The 23,855-nt window shown below is 47.1% G+C and overlaps 1 protein-coding gene across 1 annotated transcript in view; it reads right to left on the bottom strand.

Annotated features, from left to right (window-relative positions):
- Nucleotides 1–23,855, bottom strand: part of GPCPD1 (glycerophosphocholine phosphodiesterase 1) — a 116,051-nt gene that overhangs the window by 10,066 nt on the left and 82,130 nt on the right. Inside the window, exons 14-18 of the mRNA XM_073553885.1 lie at nucleotides 21,501–21,540; nucleotides 18,946–19,004; nucleotides 17,793–17,858; nucleotides 16,768–16,904; nucleotides 60–195 (exon numbers count right to left, since the gene is read on the bottom strand). Coding sequence (XP_073409986.1) covers nucleotides 60–195; nucleotides 16,768–16,904; nucleotides 17,793–17,858; nucleotides 18,946–19,004; nucleotides 21,501–21,540 — 438 coding nt within the window. The remainder of the gene's footprint in view (nucleotides 1–59; nucleotides 196–16,767; nucleotides 16,905–17,792; nucleotides 17,859–18,945; nucleotides 19,005–21,500; nucleotides 21,541–23,855) is intronic.

Raw genomic sequence — 23,855 nt, 5'->3', positions numbered from 1 at the left:
CTTTTTCAATATCCATTATTTACCGTACATATAAAAAGACATATAAAAGAAGCTCTTACCAAGATGTTTTCAAATTGAGCAAAACTGATGGCAAAAGTAGTTGATCTAGACCGAAGATCCATGAGTTCTGGGTAGATTTCTGAGTGGCCTTGTGTCAGGAAGAGGATGGGATATTTGTTTTGTTTCATTCGAACCCTTGAGGTGAAAAAAAACCAAACCACAAATATACTGAGAAATGAACATATTTATTGCTAGACCCAATATTAGTGCAATAACGGTATTTTTAGGAGATAATTGTGGCACCTTCATGGCAAGACAGGTGCCGGATTACTCAACATTTCATTCTACTCTATGGACATAAAAAAAAAAGCGTAAAACCGTCTGGCCAGTTGGGTTCGCAGTTTGATTGCTGGATCAGAATATATAGACAATACAGATGTTTGATTTTTTGTGATGCACTTCCACAAAAAAAAAGAAAATCCATTGAAATTGACGGAAACCGTACAATCTAAATTGTTTTGTGCTAAATGTATGTTCCCTAATAAATTGTAAAACGAATGTTTATGCCTCAACAGCACCCTATATCCCTGTGTGTACAGCAGCCTATTAGTAAGCAGCTGTAATTACTGAGAACAGGAATTAATGCAATAGCTCATTTCTTAGCGAGAAATAGACGGCTTACAGTCACACAGAGGAAAGCTGTAATTTTACAGTTACCGAAATGGAGTTAAGCGGTTTTTAAATGATGTAATGGTAGTAAAGGAGAAAGGACATCAAAAAGCTCAAATAGCTGCTGACAAATATAACCACTGGCTTTCTATGGTTTTGCATAGAAGAAGAAAAAAAAGAAAGGTGACGTCAGAGTTAAAGCTATAGGGGTCATCACTAGTGTTGAGCATTCAGATACCGCAAGTATCGGGTATCGGCCGATATTAGCGGTATCGGAATTCCGATACTTAGTTCCGATACTTTTGTCATATCGGATTCCGGAATCGGAATAGGAAGTTCCCATCATGCTATGAGCCTGCTTGCTTTGATTAAGCCAATGGGAATCCTCCGAAGTGTGGGCACATCCTGTTAGGCATGTAGGCATGTTAACTATTGGCATGGCTGTGATTGGCTGCCGAAATGATGTCATGATGCACTATAAAAGCCACCGCAGCCGCCATTTCTGGTCACTCTGCTGTGAATTCAGTTAGGGACAGGCTGCTGTAGAAGACTGTGAGGGACAGTTAGAAATAGCGATTCCACCAAACATCTAGTGCTTTACCCAGGCTACATAAACCACCACTGTAGCCTTCTTTGCCCTAGCAGCAGTGTTCACAGCTGTCTGCAAGGGCTGTGTGAGTGCAGCTCACGCTGTGGAGTGGGTCCTGCAGCCACGTCAGGCTGTAGGCCACCCAGTGTGATCACTGCTGCCTCATACATCTTTTATTTTTTGAGCTGCATTTTTTACATAATTTCAATCTAGTGTGCTTCCATCCGTATCCATATACGTTGGTTGCAAACACTAGTAGTAGACAGCGGAGCCTTTCTGCAGCCTTTCAGTGCTAGTGTCCACTTTGCTGCACTGTTCACGGCTGTCTGAGAGGTCTCTGACTGTGTGTGAGTGCAGCTCACGCTGAGTAGTGTGTCCTGCAGCTACGTCTGGCTGTAGGACGCTCAGCGTGCGTCAGTGCCTCACACATTTTTATTTGAGTGCAGCTCATTTTTTCTTCTATTAGTGTGCATCCATCCTTCTCCATCTACGGTGGTTGCAAACACTATAAAGGAGTACACAGCGGAGCCTTTCTGCAGCCTGTCAGTGCCAGTGCCCACTTAGCTGCACTGTTGACGGCTGTCTGAGAGGCCTCTGACTGTGTGTGAGTGCAGCTCACGCTGAGTAGAGTGTCCTGCAGCTACGTCTGGTTGTAGGACGCTCAACGTGCGTCACTGCCTCACACATATTTGTCTTTGAGTGCAGCTCATTTTTTCTTCTCCTATTAGTGTGCATCCATCCGTATCCATCAACATTGGTTGGTTGCAAACACTATATAGGAGTAGATAGAGGAGCCTTTTTTTCTGGCTTGTGCCCTGCCGGCGCAGCCAGATTAGTATTACCCAATTTTTTTGGAGCCTCATCTTTTGCATTGTAGGTTACCTGCCTGCATTGTAATAGCTCCAAAAAGTTGGTGATACTATCAGTTTCAATTCTTTGTTCACATACTTTGAGTTTGTTTCCAACAAAGAAACCACAAAAAAAGTTCACCAAACACTACATTTTGAACTTGTGTAGGCCACATCAGCTCCTATTAAAGTCTAGTCCACACACACACACACTTCATAAAATTAGTGTTTCTTGTACCTGTAACCAGCTGTTCAGGAATAAGCACACTAAGGCCCCCCTTTGTACTTTTTTGCCTATCTTAAGCAGTCTTGCAAGATGAAGAAGGCAGGGAGTAAGGCGCGTGGGCGTGGAGTTTCAGCAGGGAGAGGACGTGGGGATTCTGCAGGGAGAGGACGTGGGGATTCTACAGGTAGAGGACGTGGGGATTCTGGGCCTGCTGCGGGCACCAGTGGATCAGCATCCCCCAGTTTTAGCAGGCAACAGTCCTTTATGCGCAGCTTTGTAGGACCTCAATGTACCCCACTGCTGCGGGAGGAACAAATTGAAGCCGTTGTCGGATGGATGGCAGCTAACGCATCGACTTCAATTACTTCCGCATCCTCTCAGGGTCAGAGCACCGAAGAGCAACCATCTGTCTCTTCACCACCTGCCAAAGTGCCCAGGCAGTCAGAGAGACATGGACAGGAGCCATCACAGTCTCTACTTCTGTTCTCGGAATCTGTTGGCTTGGAAAGAGGGGGCCAGCCAAGCAGCATTCCTGAATGTGAAGAAGAGGGAGTATGCAGTGATGCGCAACTTCTTTGTCCCTCTGAATCTGAAGAGGCGAGTGGGCCAGTGCCTATGGTCAGCACACCTCAGTACGCATCAGATGATGACGAGACTCAGTTGCCACTTTCTGGTGCGTACGGTGCTGGCGAGACAACCCCGGAGAAGCAGCTGTTTGAAGAGGGGAGGGAAGATGATGAGGTCCTTGACCCATCATGGCGTGAGCAACAGGAAGGTGGTGGGAGCAGCTCGGAGGAAGAGATTCCCCTACCGGCCAAAACAGGAGGCAGAGGGAGGGGGAAGACTTGGTTGCCTGTACCCTCCACTTCGGCACCCGTTAGGAGCATTCCTCCTTCCAAAGGCAAACCGGGCGCTCACAAGAGTTGCAGTGCGTGGTCCTTTTTTGACACAGTTGCAGATGACATTTGCTTTGTCAAATGCAAGCTGTGTCATCAGAGAGTCAAAAGAGGGAGAAATGTCAGCAACCTCAATACCACAAATATGTGGAAACATGTGCGCACCAAGCACGAGTTGGAGTTGCAGAGACACCCTGAAGACGTAGGCCAACGTACAGCACCACCTACCACCTCTTCAGTTCGTGTTGGGCCCTCTTCCTCCAGCTCACACACTGCTGGTTCGGCTTCCTCACAGGATCGCCAAGGAAGAACCTCTGCCACTGTTGTCCGGAGACCCTGTCAGATTACACCCATAGCAGCACGTTCCCATCCATCACAGCCATCGGTAGCACAGGCATGGGATAAAAGGCGCCCTTACTCGGCAAACCATCCCCGAGCACAGTCTCTGAATGCTGGCATTGCCAAACTTCTGGCAGTTGAAATGCTGTCATTCAGGCTGGTGGACACTGACACCTTCCGGGACTTAATGGCATTGGCAGTCCCCCAATACAACGTGCCCAGCCGCTTTTATTTCAGCAGGTGAGCCGTCCCTGCCCTGCAGAAACATGTTGAGGGCAAAATAAAACATGCGCTACTAAACGCCGTTAGTAGCAAGGTCCACCTGACCACCGATGCGTGGACCAGTAACCATGGACAGGGACGATACCTTTCCCTCACTGCCCACTGGGTCAATGTTGTGGAGCCGGGTACGGATCTGGAGAGTGGCGCTGTACGTGTTCTTCCAACGCCACGGATTGCAGGACTCCAGTCTGTACACATAGACTCCTCCTCCTACTCAAGTTCCTCAGAAACAGCAGAGCAGGAGCCTGTTACGACCGATATGAGCACAGCCGTGGCCAAACGTCAACAGGCTGTACTCAAATTAATTTCTTTGGGGAATCGAAGCCACACAGCGCAGGAGCTCTGGAATGCTATCAAGCTGGAGAGCGATGTGTGGTTTGGGCCAGCGAATCTCCAGCCGGGCTTGGTAGTGTGTGACAATGGCCGAAATCTGGTGGCAGCTCTTGGCCTAGGCAACCTCACACACATCCCATGTCTGGCACATGTTCTTAACTTGGTCGTGCAGAGCTTTCTGAGGGACTATCCGGATCTTGCTGCACTGTTGCATAAGGTCCGCATAGAGTGCGCTCACTTGCGACGTTCCAGCACGGCAAGATCGCGCCTCGCTGCTCTGCAGCGACGATTTGGCCTTCCGGAACATCGCATCATATGTGACCTACCCACCCGGTGGAATTCAACGTTACATATGTTGGAGCGGTTGTGTGAGCAGCAGGCAGCAGTCATGGAGTACCAGCTGCATCAGGCGCAAACAAGTCGCACTGTGCGCCGTTCACACTTCAGCACCATTGAGTGGGCCTCTATGAAGGACATCTGCCTCGTTTTGCGTGCCTTCGATGAATCCACGCGGATGGCGAGTGCAGATGATGCACTAGTCAGCATGACTGTCCCCCTTATCTGCCTGCTTCAACAAACACTGCAAGCACTAAGGGATGAGGTTTCAGAAGAGGTGGAGGATGAGGAGTCCCAAATGCCATCTGCTTCTGGACAGTCTGCGCTACGTGTTTCCTCACAAAGGCCTAGGCAGGGGACACTTTGTGAGGAGGATGAGGAGGAGTCGATGGAGGAGGAAGACATCTCTCCAGAGGAGGGAGGTACACAAACCTCTACTCAGTATGTACAGCGAGGGTGGGGTGATGCAGAGCAGGCCGAGGTCACGCCTCAAACAGGGGACAGCGGTTCTTTGACAGTTGGGAGTCTGCAGCACATGGTTGATTTCATGCTGCAGTGCCTGAGAAACGACCGCCGCATCGCCCACATTCTCGTCTCGGCTGATTATTGGGTGTACACCCTCCTAGATCCTCGCTACCGGGACAGCGTACAAAGGCTCATACCAACGTTGAACCGGGAGCGTAAAATGCGGGCGTATGAAGAGTCACTGGTGCAGTCCATAATGTTTTCCATTCCACCCGACAGCATTGTTGCTAGTGCTTTACAAAGCAGCTCTGTGCGTCGAGGCAGTGGAGGAAACTCTGCACAAAGAGGGAGCAGAGGCAGCGCCGCAGCACAAGGCAAGACCACTATGGCCCAAATGCGGCAAAGTTTTGTGTGTCCACCACAATTGTCTACACCATCAGCGACGCCTCGAGTCAGCAGGAGGCAACGCTTCCGTCAGATGGTGTCAGACTACATGTCTTGCCCTGTCGCTGTACTCCCAGATGGCTCTTCCCCCTTCAAGTTTTGGGTCTCTAAGCTGGATACATGGCCAGAGCTTAGCCAGTATGCATTGGAGGTGCTGGCTTGCCCTGCTGCCAGTGTATTATCGGAACGTGTCTTTAGTGCCGCAGGTGGTGTACTAACAGACCGTCGCACGCGACTATCTTCCGATAATGTTGACCGGCTGACTTTTCTGAAAATGAACAAGGCCTGGATCTCCAAAGACTTTGCCATTCCTCTTACAGACTAAATTAGTGGTTGGCAACTGTATCCAGGTCTGCTGGTGTGTTCATTTTTCTACCACCTGAACTATAATCCCTTTGCTTCAACACAGCCAGTTGTCGCTCAGATGTGTCGTCTGCACAGAGAAACACACTAGCTCCTGTGTTAGTGGGGTTCAGTAATGCCAGCTGATCCCCTGCTGTGTGGACGGCAAAGTCACCAGCTCCATCAACATTCAAACCACTACTGATTTTTAACCGTGCCCAACTTAGGTCTCTGGCTCCACTGTCTCTACTATTTCCCCTGACCTCCAACCCCGCCATCTACATCTCTGAAGTGGCGTCAGCACAATCTACACTTGTTCCTGTGTTCCTGTGGCTCAGTCCCATCAGTTTATCCCCTGATGTGTGTCCGGCAAGGTCTCCTGCTCTGTCCACATTCCCATAACCAGTAGTGGGAATGAGGACAGAGCTGGCGAACTTGCCGGACAAACATCAGGGGATCAACTGACGGGACTGAGCACCAGTAACACAGGAACAAGTGTAGATTGTGCTGACGCCACTTCAGAGATGTAGCTGGCGGGGTTGGAGGCCAGGGTAAATAGTAGAGACAGTGGAGCCAGAGGCCTAAGTGGATCATGGTTAGAATCAGTAGTAGTCCACAACCTCCATAAAAACCGCTGCCCATTGGCCTCTGCATGCGGCATGTGTAATCCTGGGCTCCAACAGCTTCAGTTGGTGTTCAGAAGTGTCGTCTCCACAGAGCCAAACACATTCGTTAGAGTGTTAGTGGGGTTCAGCACTGCCAGCTGTTCCCCTGCTGTGGAGATGGCAAGTCTCCTGCTGCCTTCACCTGCCAAAATCCAGTAGGCCCCAGCCTGCTCCTCGCCTAATCCTGGGCTCCAACAGCGTCAGTTGGTGTTCAGAAGTGTCGTCTCCACAGAGCCAAACACATTCGTTAGAGTGTTAGTGGGGTTCATCATTGCCAGCTGATCCCCTGCTGTGGAGATGGCAGTCTCTCCTGCTGTCTCCGCATTACAAAGACAGTAGGCCTCTGCCTACACCCTCCTATTTCCTGGGCTTCAACACAGCCAGTTGTAGTTCGGAAGTGCCGTCCACACGGAAAGAGATACTTGCTCCCGTGTCTCAGTGGGGTTCAGTAACGTCAGCTGATCCCCTGCTGTGTGGATGGCAGTCTCTCCTGCTGTCACCTCATTCAAAATACAGTAGGCCTCTGCCTACACCCTCCTATTTCCTGGGCTTCAACACAGCCAGTTGTAGTTCGGAAGTGCCGTCCACACGGAAAGAGATACTTGCTCCCGTGTCTCAGTGGGGTTCAGTAACGTCAGCTGATCCCCTGCTGTGTGGATGGCAGTCTCTCCTGCTGTAAACTCATTCAAAATACAGTAGGCCTCTGCCTACACCCTCCTATTTCCTGGGCTTCAACACAGCCAGTTGTAGTTCAGAAGTGCCGTCCACACGGAAAGAGATACTTGCTCCCGTGTCTCAGTGGGGTTCAGTAATGTCAGCTGATCCCCTGCTGTGTGGATGGCAGTCTCTCCTGCTGTCACCTCATTCAAAATACAGTAGGCCTCTGCCTACACCCTCCTATTTCCTGGGCTTCAACACAGCCAGTTGTAGTTCGGAAGTGCCGTCCACACGGAAAGAGATACTTGCTCCAGTGTCTCAGTGGGGTTCAGTAACGTCAGCTGATCCCCTGCTGTGTGGATGGCAGTCTCTCCTGCTGTCACCTCATTCAAAAAACAGTAGGCATCTGCATACACCCTCCTATTTCCTGGGCTTCAACACAGCCAGTTGTAGTTCGGAAGTGCCGTCCACACGGAAAGAGATACTTGCTCCTGTGTCTCAGTGGGGTTCAGTAATGTCAGCTGATCCCCTGCTGTGTGGATGGCAGTCTCTCCTGCTGTCACCTCATTCAAAATACAGTAGGCCTCTGCCTACACCCTCCTATTTCCTGGGCTTCAACACAGCCAGTTGTAGTTCGGAAGTGCCGTCCACACGGAAAGAGATACTTGCTCCCGTGTCTCAGTGGGGTTCAGTAATGTCAGCTGATCCCCTGCTGTGTGGATGGCAGTCTCTCCTGCTGTCACCTCATTCAAAATACAGTAGGCCTCTGCCTACACCCTCCTATTTCCTGGGCTTCAACACAGCCAGTTGTAGTTCAGAAGTGCCGTCCACACGGAAAGAGATACTTGCTCCCGTGTCTCAGTGGGGTTCAGTAATGTCAGCTGATCCCCTGCTGTGTGGATGGCAGTCTCTCCTGCTGTCACCTCATTCAAAATACAGTAGGCCTCTGCCTACACCCTCCTATTTCCTGGGCTTCAACACAGCCAGTTGTAGTTCGGAAGTGCCGTCCACACGGAAAGAGATACTTGCTCCCGTGTCTCAGTGGGGTTCAGTAATGTCAGCTGATCCCCTGCTGTGTGGATGGCAAAGTCTCCTGCTGCCTACACAGTCGTACCACTACTGATTTTTAACCGTGCTCCAATTAGGCCTGTGGCTCCACTGTCTCTCGTATTTCCCCTGTCCTCCAACCCTGCCAGTTACAGCTCCGAAGTGGCGTCTGCACAATCCACACTTGTTCCTGTGTTACAGGTGTTCAGTCCGGTCAGTTAATCCCCTGATGTGTGTCCGGCAATGTCGCCTGCTCTGTCCACATTCCCATGGAATGTGGACAGAGCAGGCGACATTGCCGGACACACATCAGGGGATTAACTGACCGGACTGAACACCTGTAACACAGGAACAAGTGTGGATTGTGCAGACGCCACTTCGGAGCTGTAACTGGCGGGGTTGGAGGACAGGGGAAATACGAAAATCAGTGAAGCCACAGGCCTAAGTGGAGCTTGGTTCAAATTAGTAGTCTACAACCGATCTTAAAATTTCTTCAATGCAGCCTCAGCCTGCTCCGTGCTTGTCCCTGGGCTTCAACACAGCCAGTTGTTGCTCGGAAGTGCCGTCTTCACAGAGTAAAACACTAGCTCCTGTGTTTGTGGGGTTCAGTAACGTCAGCTGTTCCCCTGCTGTTTTGATGGCAATCTGTCCTGCTGCCTCCCAATTGACAGCACATCAGGCCTCAGCCTGCTAAGTGCTTGTCCTGGGCTCCAACATCGCCAGTTGCTGCTCATAACTGACTTTGGCACGGGTACTCCCTCCTGCCCAGCTTGGTTCCAGCCCTGCCTGCTGTTTCCGGGAAGTGTCAATGTCAGTTTGCCACCCCAAGTTGCCATGTCGTGTTGCGGTTGGGTTAGCCGAGGCTAGGGTGCCAGCAGTTTAGGTGCTTCCTATGTGGACTGCGGGTTCTGGTAAGAAAGGTTTGTTCCATAGTGCCATTAGGACAAGCACCCCCTGTAGGACTGTGTGATTCGGTAACTGCTGCCAGCTTGCGGCATGCCAACTTTGCTTTTCAGGGGTAACTTCTGATACCCCTCCGGGTTCCAGCACCGTCAGCTGGTTCTCATCAGAGCCTTTGGCCTAGGTGCCTCCATCTCGGTATCCGAGTTCCGGCAACGTCTGCTGGTCCTTGGTAGTGCTTTGTAGCACAGGTACCTCCTGCTTAGTAACCGGGTTCCAGCACCGTCAGCTGGTCCTCGGTTGTGCCATTGGCTCTTATTCCTTCTGCTGCCCCTCCGGGTGCCAGCACTGTCAGCTGGTCCTCGCTATTTCCATTTGCTCTTGCAGCTTATGCTACCCCTCCGGGTTCCAGCACCGTCAGCTGGTTCTCGTCAGAGCCTTTGGCCTAGGTGCCTCCATCTCGGTATCCGAGTTCCGGCAACGTCTGCTGGTCCTTGGTAGTGCTTTGTAGCACAGGTACCTCCTGCTTAGTAACCGGGTTCCAGCACCGTCAGCTGGTCCTCGGTTGTGCCATTGGCTCTTATTCCTTCTGCTGCCCCTCCGGGTGCCAGCACTGTCAGCTGGTCCTCGCTATTTCCATTTGCTCTTGCAGCTTATGCTACCCCTCCGGGTTCCAGCACCGTCAGCTGGTTCTCGTCAGAGCCTTTGGCCTAGGTGCCTCCATCTCGGTATCCGAGTTCCGGCAACGTCTGCTGGTCCTTGGTAGTGCTTTGTAGCACAGGTACCTCCTGCTTAGTAACCGGGTTCCAGCACCGTCAGCTGGTCCTCGGTAGTGCCATTGGCTCTTGTTCCTTCTGCTGCCCCTCCGGGTGCCAGTACCGTCAGCTGGTTCAAGAGGACAAAGAACAGGAAGACAACCACCAAGATGCAGAACAACAAGAGAGAGAAGACAAAGAAGCATAAAAAAAACAAAGCAGAAGAACATTAAGCATAAGACTAATACTCTGAGCAAATGATATTATCTTATTTATAAGCAGAAGAAGACTAAGCAGTGTATGGGGGTGAGTCCGTTCCTCCTCGTGGTGCCCCTGGAAAAGGCCTGCTGCTGCAGGCCAAACTGAACGCGGACAAATCCTGTTGTAAATCTTTTGTGACAGGCAGAACGGAAGGTGTAAACTTCTAACTTTTCTAGATAACAACTACAGGAATGCCTGACACAAACAAGAATATGATGAAGAAGAATAGGAAGAAGATGAAGAAGCTGAATATGTAGAATAATAATTGTTGAATAAGAAGAATATGAAGAATGTAAGAAAAGGAAGAAGAAGAAGAAGAAGAAGAAGAAGAAGAAGAAGAAGAAGAAGAAGAAGAAGAAGAAGAAGAAGAAGAAGAAGAAGAAGAAGAAGAAGAAGAAGAAGAAGAAGAAGAAGAAGAAGAAGAATGTAAAAAAAGGAAGTAGAAGAAGAAGAAGAAGAATGTAAAAAAAGGAAGTAGAAGAAGAAGAAGAAGAAGAATGTAAAAAAAGGAAGTAGAAGAAGAAGAATGTAAAAAAAGGAAGTAGAAGAAGAAGAAGAAGAAGAAAGAAGAAGAAGACATACATGTCTGGCAAAATATAAATGAGGCTAACATAGTCAATATCTTTGTAACTCCTAACATCTTTAAAAAAAAAGTTTAATTCCTGCTATTCCATTTGATTGGGCTAAACCTCTATGGCTTTAATGTCTCCTCCACCTCCCACAATACATTCTACATTATTCTTAGTTGTTTTTCTTCATGTAGAATTAACCTACAAGGAAAGAAAGGGTTTTTTTTAATTCCGATATTTTGGCCCCATTGACTTTCATTGGTTCCCGGTATCGGAATCGGCGATACCGATACTTTTTTTTAAGATCGGCCGATCCATTCCGATCCGATATTTTCAAGTATTGGCTGGTATCGCTCAACTCTAGTCATCACACTAGGTGGTTTAGACCAAAAGGTTGGAAAGCTGGGATGAGAACTCTTGGAATCAGACGTCTTTATTGAATGTTTTTTTTTTTTTTATTCATGCACATATCGCCTTTCAGAGCCAAACCTGTTTTATCTTGTCTCAAGTCTTTTTTGCAACTTTGTTTCTCACCTTAAAAAATAGAGCTAGTAGTCTGAAATATGTATATAAAAAAAAAAAAAATATTTCAGGCAGACAGTGTGCTAAAAAATAAAAACGAACGCATGGGCCATGCACATACAGTGAACAGTTCGGTAAGACAGTGTTCACACCAAGAGACTGGAACACAGAGAAACACAGAACAAGAAACGTGAAAAAATACTCTGCTGTAAAAAAAAATTCCAACAATCAACAGCAAGTGCTAGTAAAAAGATAACAAAACAGGGTATTTAGTGGATGTTTTTTGCAAAAAATGTACGCTAAGCCGCTCCACCAACGCCAAGGTATACCTCTCAGAGCAGTCCTATCCAATGTATTTAAAACCTGACCATGTGAACAGTACCTATATCAGCAGGATTCAGAGAGGCAATGTCTGATGTGGGCATGCTGTGTAGTTTTAAATACATTGGATAGGACTGCTCTGAGGGGTATACCTTGGCATTGGTGGAGTGGCTTAGCGTACTTTTTTTTTGCAAAAAACGTATCAACTAAGTACCCTGTTTTGTTATCTTTGTACTAGCACTTGCTGTTGATTGTTGGAATTTTTTTTACAGCAGAGTATTTTTTCACGTTTGTTGTACTGTGTTTCTCTGTGTTCCAGTCTCTTGGTGGTGTGAACACTGTCTTACGGACCTGTTCACTGTACGTGCATGGCCCATGCGTTCGTTTTTATTCAATTGGTTTCTTGCTTTTGCAAGTCTTTGGGAGGTCTCCACCCCTCCCATGTGGGCCTGCACATATAAAGCCGTCACACAGCATGCCCACATCAGACATTGCCTCTCTGAACCCTGCTCATATAGGTACTGTTCACGTGGTCAGGTTTTAAATACATTGGATAGGACTGCTCTGAGGGGTATACCTTGGCGTTGGTGGAGCGGCTTAGCGTACATTTTTTGCAAACAACGTATCAACTAAATACTCTGTTTTGTTATCTTTTTACTAGCACTTGCTGTTCACTGTTGGAATTTTTTTTACAGTAAAGTATTTTTTCACGTTTGTTGTACTGTATTTCTCTGTGTTCCAGTGTGCTAAAAAAACCTGCAATTGACTCAGTCCAATGTGATCGCTGCTGCCGATCACTGATCACGCTGGTGTAATTGGCTGCAATGGTCAACACTAGCAATGAGTGAGTGTACTCGCCACTCGATCATGCATCGGAATGCTCGGGTTTGCATCAAGTATCGCGGGTGTTAAGCACCATGCCCGGGTCCCCGCCCCACATGTTTCGAGGCTGTTAGACAGCCAATATAAATCCAGGGATTGCCTGCAATACACAGTAATGCTGTAGCCATGTTTATTGGTTGTCTAGCAGCCACAAAACATCTGGGCTGGGGATCTGAGCTTGGAGCGCAAGCATCAGTGATACTCTATGCGTACCCGAGCACGCTCGCTCATCACTAGTCGGCACACATTACTGCAGCACAAGTGGTCCATAGCACTGAAGCAGTGGGAGCATTAGCAAGTGAGATTATTATTTTTTATATTTTAGCACATTTTTTGTTATATCCAGGACAATTCCTTTGTGGTCCAAGATCTGAGGAAAAGCTTGTTGTTAGGCTAGTTTCACATTTGCGCTTTTGAGCGCAGCGACGGCCTGCGCACGGCTGCCGCTAAGCCCCGCCCCTGCCGCGCCTCCGCTGGTAGCTCCGCCTACCGGCGCATGACGCTGCATGCGTCCCCTATCTTTATCACTGGGGGCGCAGGCCGTGCCCAGTATGCGTTTGGCGGCGCATGCGTCCTTTTCACGGTGCGCCGAGCGCAACCAAACTGCAGCAGGTTGCGTTTGGCGCACCGTGAAAAGGACGCATGCGCCGCCAAACGCATACTGCGCACGGCCTGCGCCCCCAGTGATAAAGATAGGGGACGCAGGACGCATGCAGCGTCATGCGCCGGTATTATTATTATTATTATTTATTGTTATAGCGCCATTTATTCCATGGCGCTTTACATGTGAGGAGGGGTATACATAAAAACAAGTACAATAATCTTAAACAATACAAGTCATAACTGGTACAGGAGGAGAGAGGACCCTGCCCGCGAGGGCTCACAATCTTCAAGGGATGGGTGGTAATACAGTAGGCGAGGGTAGAGCTGGTCGTGCAGCGGTTTGGTCGATCGGTGGTTACTGCAGGTTATAGGCTTGTCGGAAGAGGTGGGTCTTCAGGCTCTTTTTGAAGGTTTCGATGGTAGGTGAGAGTCTGATATGATGTGGTAGAGAGTTCCAGAGTAGGGGTGATGCGCGAGAGAAATCTTGTATGCGATTGTGGGAAGAGGAGATAAGAGGGGAGTAGAGAAGGAGATCTTGTGAGGATCGGAGGTTGCGTGCAGGAAAGTACCGGGAGACGAGGTCACAGATGTATGGAGGAGACAAGTTGTGGATGGCTTTGTATGTCATGGTTAGGGTTTTGTAATGGAGTCTCTGGGCAATTGGGAGCCAGTGAAGGGATTGACAGAGGGGAGAAGCTGGGGAATAGCGGGGGGACAGGTGGATTAGTCGGGCAGCAGAGTTTAGAATAGATTGGAGGGGTGCGAGAGTGTTTGAGGGGAGGCCACAGAGCATGAGGTTGCAGTAGTCAAGGCGAGAGATGATGAGGGCATGGACTAGGGTTTTTGCAGATTCTTGGGTGAGGAATGAACGGATGCGTGAAATATTTTTGAGTTGAAGTCGGCATGAAGTGGAAAGGGTTTGGATATGTGGTTTGAAGGAGAGATCAGCGTCAAGGATTACTCCGAGGCAGCGAGCTTGTGGGACTGGGGAGAGTGGGCAGTCATTTACTGTAATTGATAGGTTCGTAGGGGGGGTCGCGTGAGATGGGGGAAAGATGATGAATTCTGTTTTGTCCATGTTGAGTTTCAGATATCTAGTGGAGAAGAAGGATGAAATAGTGGACAGACATTGAGGGATTCTGGTTAGTAGGGAGGTGATATCTGGTCCAGAGATGTAGATCTGTGTGTCATCAGCATAAAGATGATACTGAAAGCCATGAGATTCTATGAGCTGTCCCAGGCCAAAGGTGTAAATAGAGAACAGCAGGGGCCCAAGGACTGAACCTTGTGGGACTCCGACAGATAGGGGGCGAGGTGAGGAGGTGGTGTGTGAGTGGGAGACGCTGAATGTCCGGTCTGTTAGGTATGATGAGATCCAGGAGAGGGCCAAGTCTGTGATGCCGAGGGATGAGAGGGTCTGTAATAATAGGGAATGGTCCACTGTGTCAAAGGCAGCCGACAGGTCCAGGAGGAGGAGGACAGAGTAGTGTCGCTTGCTCTTGGCAGTTAAGAGGTCATTGGTGACCTTAGTAAGGGCTGTTTCAGTGGAGTGGTGTGACCGGAAGCCAGATTGTAAGCGGTCGAAGAGGGAGCAAGAAGAGAGATGGGAGGACAGTTCAAGGTAGACGTGTTGTTCCAGTAGCTTGGAGGCGTATGGGAGAAGTGATATAGGGCGATAGCTAGATACAGAGGATGGGTCAAGAGAGGGCTTTTTGAGGATAGGTGTGATGGAGGCATGTTTAAAGCTTGAGGGGAAAACACCAGTTGTTAGTGATAGGTTGAAGAGATGGGTTAGGGTTGGGATGAAGACTGTGGTGAGGTTTGGGATGAAGTGGGATGGGATCGGGTCGAGTGCACAGGTGGTGAGATGTGATCTTGAGAGTAGAGTGGAGAGTCGATCTTCTGTAATGGTGGAGAAGTTGGTTTTGAAGGTGGAGGGCTGGGAAGTCGGGAGGAAGGGCTCTGGGGGTTGTTGACCAAAACTGTCCCCGATGTTATCAATTTTCTGCTTGAAAAATGAGGCAAAGTCTTCAGCTGAGATGAGTGGGGAGGGAGGAGGTGCTGGGGGGCGGAGGAGAGAATTGAAGGTGTTGAATAACTGTTTAGGGTTGCGAGACAGGGAGGATATGAGAGATGAGAAGTAGGTTTGTTTAGCTGTGGCGAGTGTGGTCTTGAAAGTAGTGAGGGACTGTTTGAATGCGATGAAGTGCTCGTTGGAGTGGGATCTTTTCCATCTGCGCTCAGCAGCCCTGGAAGCTCGCCTCAGCTCTTTGGTCAGGCTGGTGTGCCAGGGCTGTCTGTTGATTTTGCGAGTTTTGGTATGTGTAAGTGGGGCAGCGGATTCCAAAGCTACAGCTATTGTGGTGTTATATAGAGCGGCAGCGTCATCCGCATTGTGTAAGGAACTTATATCTGTAAGAGGGAGGAGGGATTCAGAGAATGAGTGTAGGTCAAGGTGTTTAAGATTCCTGCGAGGGTGTGAAAGTTTGTGGGGTGAGGATTGTAGACATGGAGTGAAGAGGGAAGAGAATGTGAGCAGGTTGTGGTCAGAGAGAGGAAGAGGTGAGTTAGAGAGGTTAGATAGGGAGCAGAGGCGGGTGAAGATGAGGTCCAGTGTGTGGCCATCTTTGTGGGTGGCTGTAGAAGACCATTGAGTGAGGCCGAAGGAGGAAGTGAGAGATAGAAGTTTAGTGGCAGCTGAGAGGGAAGTGTCAATGGGGATGTTGAAGTCGCCCATGATGATGGTAGGGATGTCAGCGGAAAGGAAATGAAGTAACCAGGTGGTGAAGTGGTCAAAGAAGGTGGTGGCTGGCCCTGGGGGGCGGTAGATGACAGCCAGTTGGAGGTTGGAGGGGGAGTAGATGCGCACAGAGTGCACCTCAAAGGAAGGGAGGGTAACAGAGGGTGGCAGTGGGATTGGGGTGAAGGAGCAGGTATCTGACAGGAGAAAACCAACTCCTCCACCATGTTTGCTGCTGGGGCGGGGGGTGTGAGAAAGGTGGAAGCCACCATACGAAAGTGCAGCAGGAGAGGCTGTGTCAGAAGGGGTGAGCCAGGTTTCGGTGATGGCGAGGAAGGAGAGTTTGGTAGTAACAAAAAGATCATGGATGTAGGAAAGCTTGTTGCAGACAGAGCGAGCGTTCCACAGAGCTCCTGTTAGTGGGACTGGGGAAGCGGGGGCTGGGTGAATGGGTATAAGGTTGGAGAGGTTACGGAAGGTTGTGATAGAGCGTGGATGGGAGGTAGAAATGACTGTGGGAATGTGGTGAGGAGGACCAGGATTTGGAGAGATATCACCAGCAGTGAGAAGGAGCAGAGAAAGTGTTAGCAGGTGGGAGCAGGAGAGGGCATGAGGGGGCTGTCTGTGTTTGGAGACAGAGGATTGTATGTTAAGGAACAGTTTTGAGGCAGAGGTGAGGTGGATGGGGAGGATTGAAGAAGAGATGAACAGTTCCTTACTAGGAGTAGGGATTAGGGGAATTAGCAGAAAGTGAAGGATTATTGGGGTGAAAGTGATAACAAACAGAAACATATGCGGAGCTACCGGCGGAGGCGCGGCAGGGGGCGGGGCTTAGCGGCGGCCATCGCTGCGCTCAAAAGCGAAAATGTGAAACTAGCCTTAGAGATGTGCCATATGTCCACTTCATCACAAATAGTGTGGTTATTAGGTAGTGCATTCCTAGCAATCAGGCTGGCAAGCTAGATAAAAATGTTCTGCTAAGGCTGGACTAATGCTGTGAAAGTAGAGAAAAGTATATGCAACTTTGGAAAATACTCAACTTTCTCAACCAGTAAGTTTGTGGCATTTTATCTTACATTGTGCAAATATCAGCATCGAATGATGAGAAGACAATCCTACGGCAGCCGGCCTTTTCCAGGACAGTTTTCAAAATAATATCAAGAAAGATGTTCATGTCAAAGTAACTTGATAAATTTCCATCCCATTTGCCATTCTAAGAAAACAAAAAAAAAAAAGACGAAAAAATGCCAATTAAAACTAGAGCATCAATTTTAACAAGTTAATCTGGAGCTTCATTTGGAAAAAAATATAGTATAAATTATAAAATCTAAATATTTAAAAAAGCAGATGGCAATAAAAATATCAGCTGGAACAATTTGTCACCTGCAATCCAGACAACATTGTTTGCTTGAGTACCTGAATAGTTTTGGAATAAAGAACATATAACTTCCTGCAAGTCATGGTCATAAGGCAACTTAGGCTAGAAAAAGGCAAAGCCATGGAGGTGGACTTCAAAACCAGGGGTGGCCCCCTTTCTGTTCTACCAGTGCCAGTGAACCAGGACTGGGTAATGTTCTTGCTTCTGGTGCAAAGAAAGGTGCTTTGTCGGGTGATCCTTGATTGGGCGAGAGGGAGTAGGGGTTCACTTGTTGCTAGGTAAAATAAACCCTGCTCTTGATAAAATCTCACACTTGCCCATGCTTAAAATCACAGAAATGAACCAATTAAAGGGGTTGTCGAGGCGTGGGGCACAAGTGTGCAGTCAGTATACGTGACAGCAGACTTGGGAATCTTCAATGTGAAGAGTGTGCACACTGTCGGGATTTTCTGGTGCTGGGTGCGGCGGTCGTGCAAGTATATGAAGGCTACCACAGTACAAGTGAACTTAGTGAGGCCAGACACGTCTAGTTGGAATGTGGCCAGAGGTATGCCAAGTGCATACTTGTGGTCACCGGACAGCTCGCTCCTCATGAATTGTGATCATTCACAAGTCTGCACTTGTGTAAAGTGACTGCGGATTTGCATCCCAAACCTGTACAGCCCCTTTAAACTATAAATAATAATAAAAAAAAAAAAAAGGCAAAAGACATTTTTCACTGACCTTTTCTTGACAAATCCACTTGATTTCAATATTGAACCCAACATCTTCAGGTACAGCCTCTAGCACCTAGAAAACATCCGGATTGTAAAAGTGGCATATCATCTAATAGAAGCACAATCATTTTGACCTTAAATACACTGCTCAAAAAATAAAGGGAACACTAAAATACCACATCCTAGATGTCACTGAATGAAATATTCCAGTTATAAATCTTTATTCATTACATAGTGGAAGGCATTGAGAATGATAAAACATAAAAATGATCAATGTAAATCAAAATTAATATTCCATGGAGGTCTGGATTTGGAATGATACTCAAAATCAAAGTGGAAAATCAAATTACAGGCTGATCCAACTTCAGTGGAAATGCCTCAAGACAAGGAAATGATGCTCAGTAGTGTGTGTGGCCTCCACATGCCTGTACGACCTCCTTTCAATGCCTGGGCATGGTCCTGATGAGGCAGATGTTCTCCTGAGGGATCTCCTCCCAGACTTGGATTAAAGCAACAGACAACTCCTGGACAGTCTGTGGTGCACAGTGGCGTTGGTGGATAGAATGAGTCACGATGTCCCAGATGTGCTCGATTGGATTCAGGTCTGGAGAAAGGGCAGGCCAGTCCATAGCATCAATGCCTTCATCATGCAGGAACTGCTGACACACTTCAGCCACATGAGGTTTAGCATTGTCATGCATCAGAAGGAACCCAGGGCCCAGTGCACCTGCATGTGGTTTCAAAATGGGTCTGAGGATCTCATCCTGGTACCTAATGCTACCAGGGTACCTGACTAGCACATGGAGGGCTGTGGTACCCTTCAAAGAAATGCCTCTTCACACCATTACTGACCCACTGCCAAACCGGTCATGCTGGAAAATGTTGCAGGCAGCAGATCGCTCTCCGCGGTGTCTACAGACTCTGTGGTCTGTGATCCCCACCTGCAGAACCACTCCTTTACTGAGTGTGTCTTGATTATAGCCAATAATTTCCATCTGTTGACTATTTCATTTGCACAACAGTATGAGAAATTGATTGTCAATCAGTGTTGCTTCCCAAGTGGACAGTTTGATTTCACAGAAGTTTGATATACTTGGAGTTATATTCTGTTGTTTAAGTGGTCCCTTTATTTTTTGAGCAGTGTAGAATAAAATCTTTACCGTCTGAAGAGAAGGAAAAGGCTGATTATCAGACACAGAGCACTCATCTTCAGTGGAATCTGCAAGTAAAAATTACAAGTATAAAAGTTACAATAATATTTTGCAAAAATTGTGAAAACTTCCGAGAGAAATCAATGTAATAAAAAAAAATCATAAAACAGAATATAAATTAACTAACTGTTGGTAAAGAGTATGTAACGTAGTGGACAGTGAGAAAGACATTTTTTTCTGTCCTCACACTTGTGAGGTCAGAATTTGAGAAATAACCTGAAACTAAAGAGATACTGCATCACTGCGCAATTAACTGTCTATGGGACTGACAGACATAGCCAAGTACAGAGCTTGACTCTCTCATTAAGACCCGTAGATAATGCATGGAATGATACTCAACTATCGCTGTACTCAGGGGTCTTATTAACCCCAGTCTCAAGATCGCTTGGGTTCCAACCAATAGGACTGCTATCAACCAGCAACTCGTCGTCTATCCAACCCCTTTAATTCAGAAATTCCTAATACAGTAGTTGAAAACAGGTTTTCTAAACAAGATGACCCTTTAAAGCTGAATAATATACACTGGCTCAATATGAGAGCAAGGTCTGCAATTAAATCTCAGTTCCTGGCCGTGTAATCCTCGTGGAGAAAACATTTTAATCATCAATTGGAGAATTAAGGGAAGAAAAGCTCTTAATTCATCCTTGCAGAGCTGGTCAGGTTTGCCTTTATCCTGCACCAATTTCTTTAGTGAAAAAGATTGTGATGTGATCTTGCCATGCTGGGGAGAGGCTTGTTTGTAGACCAGCTATGTTATGAGTCACGGCTGGATAGATAAAGCATGCCGCAAGACTTGGTGCACAAATTACTCATCATGGTAATGCTGAATAAACACAGAAAAATACATTCTGTAAAAAAACAAACAAAAGGACTTAACCCGTGCATTTATCACCTGCATTTTATTATAAGTAATATGAAAATATGTATGTTTAATTGAGTGAAATAGGCCACTGGTTCAGGGTTTATTATAATACTAGAAACAAGCCCCATGCTATCGCATCGGGGGTGCGGTGAAATTAACATCTGTGTATGGCTTAGTGGTGCTGACAGCAGCGGACATACCTCACACCGTTTGCGCTTTCCAACATATCTGTTCTATATCATCCCTCTACATTTTTGTATTGTATGTGTTGGGACATTTGACCTCTTTCACCCCTTGTACACCGTTTCTTCCTTGTTGTGTGCTGTATTTTGATATCTGGTGTAGTGTTTCTTGAGGGGTGTTTGCTGTTACCGCGCATGCTCGGATAGAGTGTGCAGTTCTGGCTGTTACTGCGCATTCGTGGGAACAGTGGTGACGTGCAGCCACGAACTACGCCTGCGCAAGTGACATACACGTCACCGCTATTCCCGCACGTGCGTAGTAACGACGCGGCTGTTACTGTGCCTGCATGGGAATAGCGGAGACGTGTATGTCACTTGCGCAGGCGCAGTTCGTGGTCTTGTGGCCACGAACTGCACCTGTGCAAGTGACACTGCCGCGGTGCGTTATGGGATTTGGGGACAGCGGCTGGAAGTCCCAACTGGCAATTATATATAGATATTTAACTTCAAGTATCAAGTTCTTGAGGGTAAGTGTTTAGTCCCTTCCTCTGACTCACTGGTGCAGAATAATAAGCTGCCCTAGATGACTTGTGAGTAGTTTACCAAACTTCAGCATTATGCAAGTATTGTTTACCTGTAGCACCTTTCTACCACTATTAACCTGCAATCATAGGGTTATCCCTCAGGTAAATGGTATAAGAAAGGTGCCCTGCTGCCTTACTGAAAGCCCGGCTCCTGGGAGAAAATGAACCCTCTGGCCTTCAGTCATACAGCCTGTATGACTGAAAGTGTGACTACAGTCACTGCTCATGGCAGCTGTAAGCACGCCCAGAACTCTGACAGCTGTCTGCAGTACATGAGCGCAGAGCCAGCCGTCAGTCAAAGAACCAGGGTGTACTTACCACTGCCACTCAGTGTCTGTAATCATGTTGGCAAACATATACAGTGGCCGGACACCTTTCTAACCCCACTAACCTGCAGACTGTCTCTACATCTGCGGGTAAATATGGCTATCCAAAGTGATAGGTTCCCTTTAAAGATAATAAAACATTCAGTGTTGCACATCTAAAATTCATGGGAAAATCTGGGGGAATGAAAATGTTTCACCATAACAATGTATTGCTCTTTGTTTGCACCTTCATGTGGACGAACAGTCATAGCAATAACTGAGGGGCCCGTCTGAGCGGAGGCTGAGCAGGCACACAATCATTCTCTATGGGAAAGCCATCAATCAAGCAGTGCTGCAGTTGACAATTTCCAGCAGTCTCAATGAATACAGAGTTGGTGTGCATGCTCGACCTCTGCGCCGTTTGCATGTGGCTCTTTGGGGCCCCATTCTCAAGATTAGTTGTGGTCATAGCAGCTGGACCCCTAACGATTAATAAGTTATCTCATTTTCACAGGTTAGGGGCTAACTTATTAACTTGGTACAACCCCCTTAATATCAGACATCTACATACCAGAATGATCTTGTAGCTTTAGAGCAGTAACATGAGCAAGCTGGAAAAGAAAACAAAAGCATTGTAAGGACATTAATTTATAAAAATGTTAGTATTTTAAAGATTATAAGAGAGGAAGATTTAAAGCTCTGAGTATTCTTGATAAAATCCTCCAGTTATTGTGATTAAAGTGAAGGTTAGCCTGCAGGATGTCATGCACCTGTGCTCAAACCCTTGAGCCTGCGCATTGCCGTCTGGTTCTCTGTCCACTGAGCCACAGCAGATACACCTTTTCTTCAGGTGTTATATTTGCTTCAGTCTTTATAGGGTAATAGGGGTTTTACATTTACTCATTTGTCTGACCCAACACCTCTCGGGTGCGGCTTTATATACTTTCCCACCGCTGGTATTTCCTGCTGGTGATGGTCTCATTTAGATGTCCAGCCATACTGCTGCAGTTTAAGTCACTCAGTGAAAGACCAGCTAGGGTTTCTCTTACTAATGTTCATGTTATTTATCCTGCACTTATTTTTGGCTTCCATTTAGGAAGTAGACAACATATTTTCTAACAGTACGTACTTAATCTTTTATTTTGTATTTAACAGTTTGATTTACTCACTCTAGGATCTCTTTCATTTCCGCACACTTTCCCTTCTGTAGGAGGAATGTGAAGTGCTCGATGGTCTTTCAGACAGCATAGGTCTGAGTTGCTATCGTCTAGTCTGTGGTTAGGGCTATCTCAGCTCAAGCAGAAACCCCTAGGGACTGCGTGGAGGATCTCTAGTCTATACAGGAAGCAGCAGAGCCAGTTGCAGTTTTTAAGTGTGTTACCCACTTTCCCGAGTGAGCTTCTACACTAGCATAATACAGGTTAATGGTATTATGAAGGTGCCCGGCCGTGGTTCCAAAAGTGCGGCACTTGGAGAATACGAACTTTATCACTCTTGGGAGCCACCAGCTTTCAGTAATACAGATGTGCCCAGAGGCTCCAGTCACACCTTAAAGCACTGTGCGCGGCCGCTATAGGCATGTCCCAGGACTTTGACTGACAGCTGGCTGTCAGTGCCAGAGCGTGCTTACAGCGCTGTAACTGGTGACCATAGCTGCACCTAAACACCTGCATGACTGAGAACCGACAGCTTCCAAGAGGAATAAAGTCCATTTTCTACTGGTTGCCGAACTTTCAGTAGGGCAGACACCTTATTAATGCACAGATTAACCCCATATCTGCAGTTTATTAGTGTTATGCGGCATGACTGGTTCTCTTTAAGAGGGGAGTCGAGTCGCTCAGCAGACACTTCTTCCAGTGCAGTTTTAGTAAAACATACTTCTGTAATGAGGGAGCCTGTCAGGATTTCATTCTGGCCATGGTTAAATAGTCACACGAGAAACAAAAATAAGCTGACTGCAGATACAGTTGAAACCTTAAGTTTTCATACACTATATAAAAGAAGGACACATTCTTGTTTTTTTCTGACATGAAATCAGAATAAACCTTTCCCGTTTTAGGTAAATTAGGATTACCATAATTATTATTTGCCAAGTACCAGAATAATGAGAGAGAGAATGTTTTATGGCATTTTTATTACTTACCGCAAAGTCAAAAGTTTACATACATTTCATTAGTATTTGGTACCATTGCCCATAAACTGAATGACTTGGGTCAAACGTTTGGGATATTCTTCCACAAGCTACTCACAATAGTTGGTCAGAATTTGAGCCCATTCCTCCTGACAAAACTGATGTAACTGATCCGGGTTTGTAGGTCGCCTTGCTCGCACCGACCTTTTCAGCTTTGCCCATAAATTTTCAATAGGATTGAGATCAGGGCTTTGTGATGACCGCTCCAAAACATTGACTTTGTTATCCTTAAGCCACTTTGTTACCATTTTGGCAGTATGCATCGGGTCATTGTCTATTTGGAAGACCCATTTCAGCCCAAGCTTTAACTTCATGGTTGATGTCTTGACATGTTGCTTCAGTATTGCCAAATAATCTTTTTTTCTCATAATGCCATCTATTTTGTGAAGTGCACCAGTCCCTCCTGCAGCAAAACAACCCTACAACATGACGCTGCCAATGGATGGGTTTTTTCTGTTTTTGCAGCTTAAGGATGGCTTGTTTCACCTGCATGGAGAGCTCCTTTGACCGCTTGTTTCCTTCACAGCAAAACTTTCCAAATGCAAGCACCACACCTCAAATCAACTGCAGGCCTTTTATCTGCTTAATTGAGAATGACATAACGAAGGGATTGCCCACACCTGTCCATGAAATAGCCTTGGAGTCAATTGTCCAATTACTTTTGGTCCCTTTAAAAACAGGGTGGCACATGTTAAGGAGGTGAAAGTCCTAAACCCTTCATCCAGTTTTAATGTG

Source organism: Dendrobates tinctorius, unplaced genomic scaffold, assembly GCF_039654945.1.
Source record: "Dendrobates tinctorius isolate UK_male_01 unplaced genomic scaffold, ASM3965494v1 ptg000203l, whole genome shotgun sequence".
Lineage (NCBI taxonomy): Eukaryota > Metazoa > Chordata > Amphibia > Anura > Dendrobatidae > Dendrobates > Dendrobates tinctorius.
This window is presented reverse-complemented; position numbering and strand designations above follow the sequence as displayed.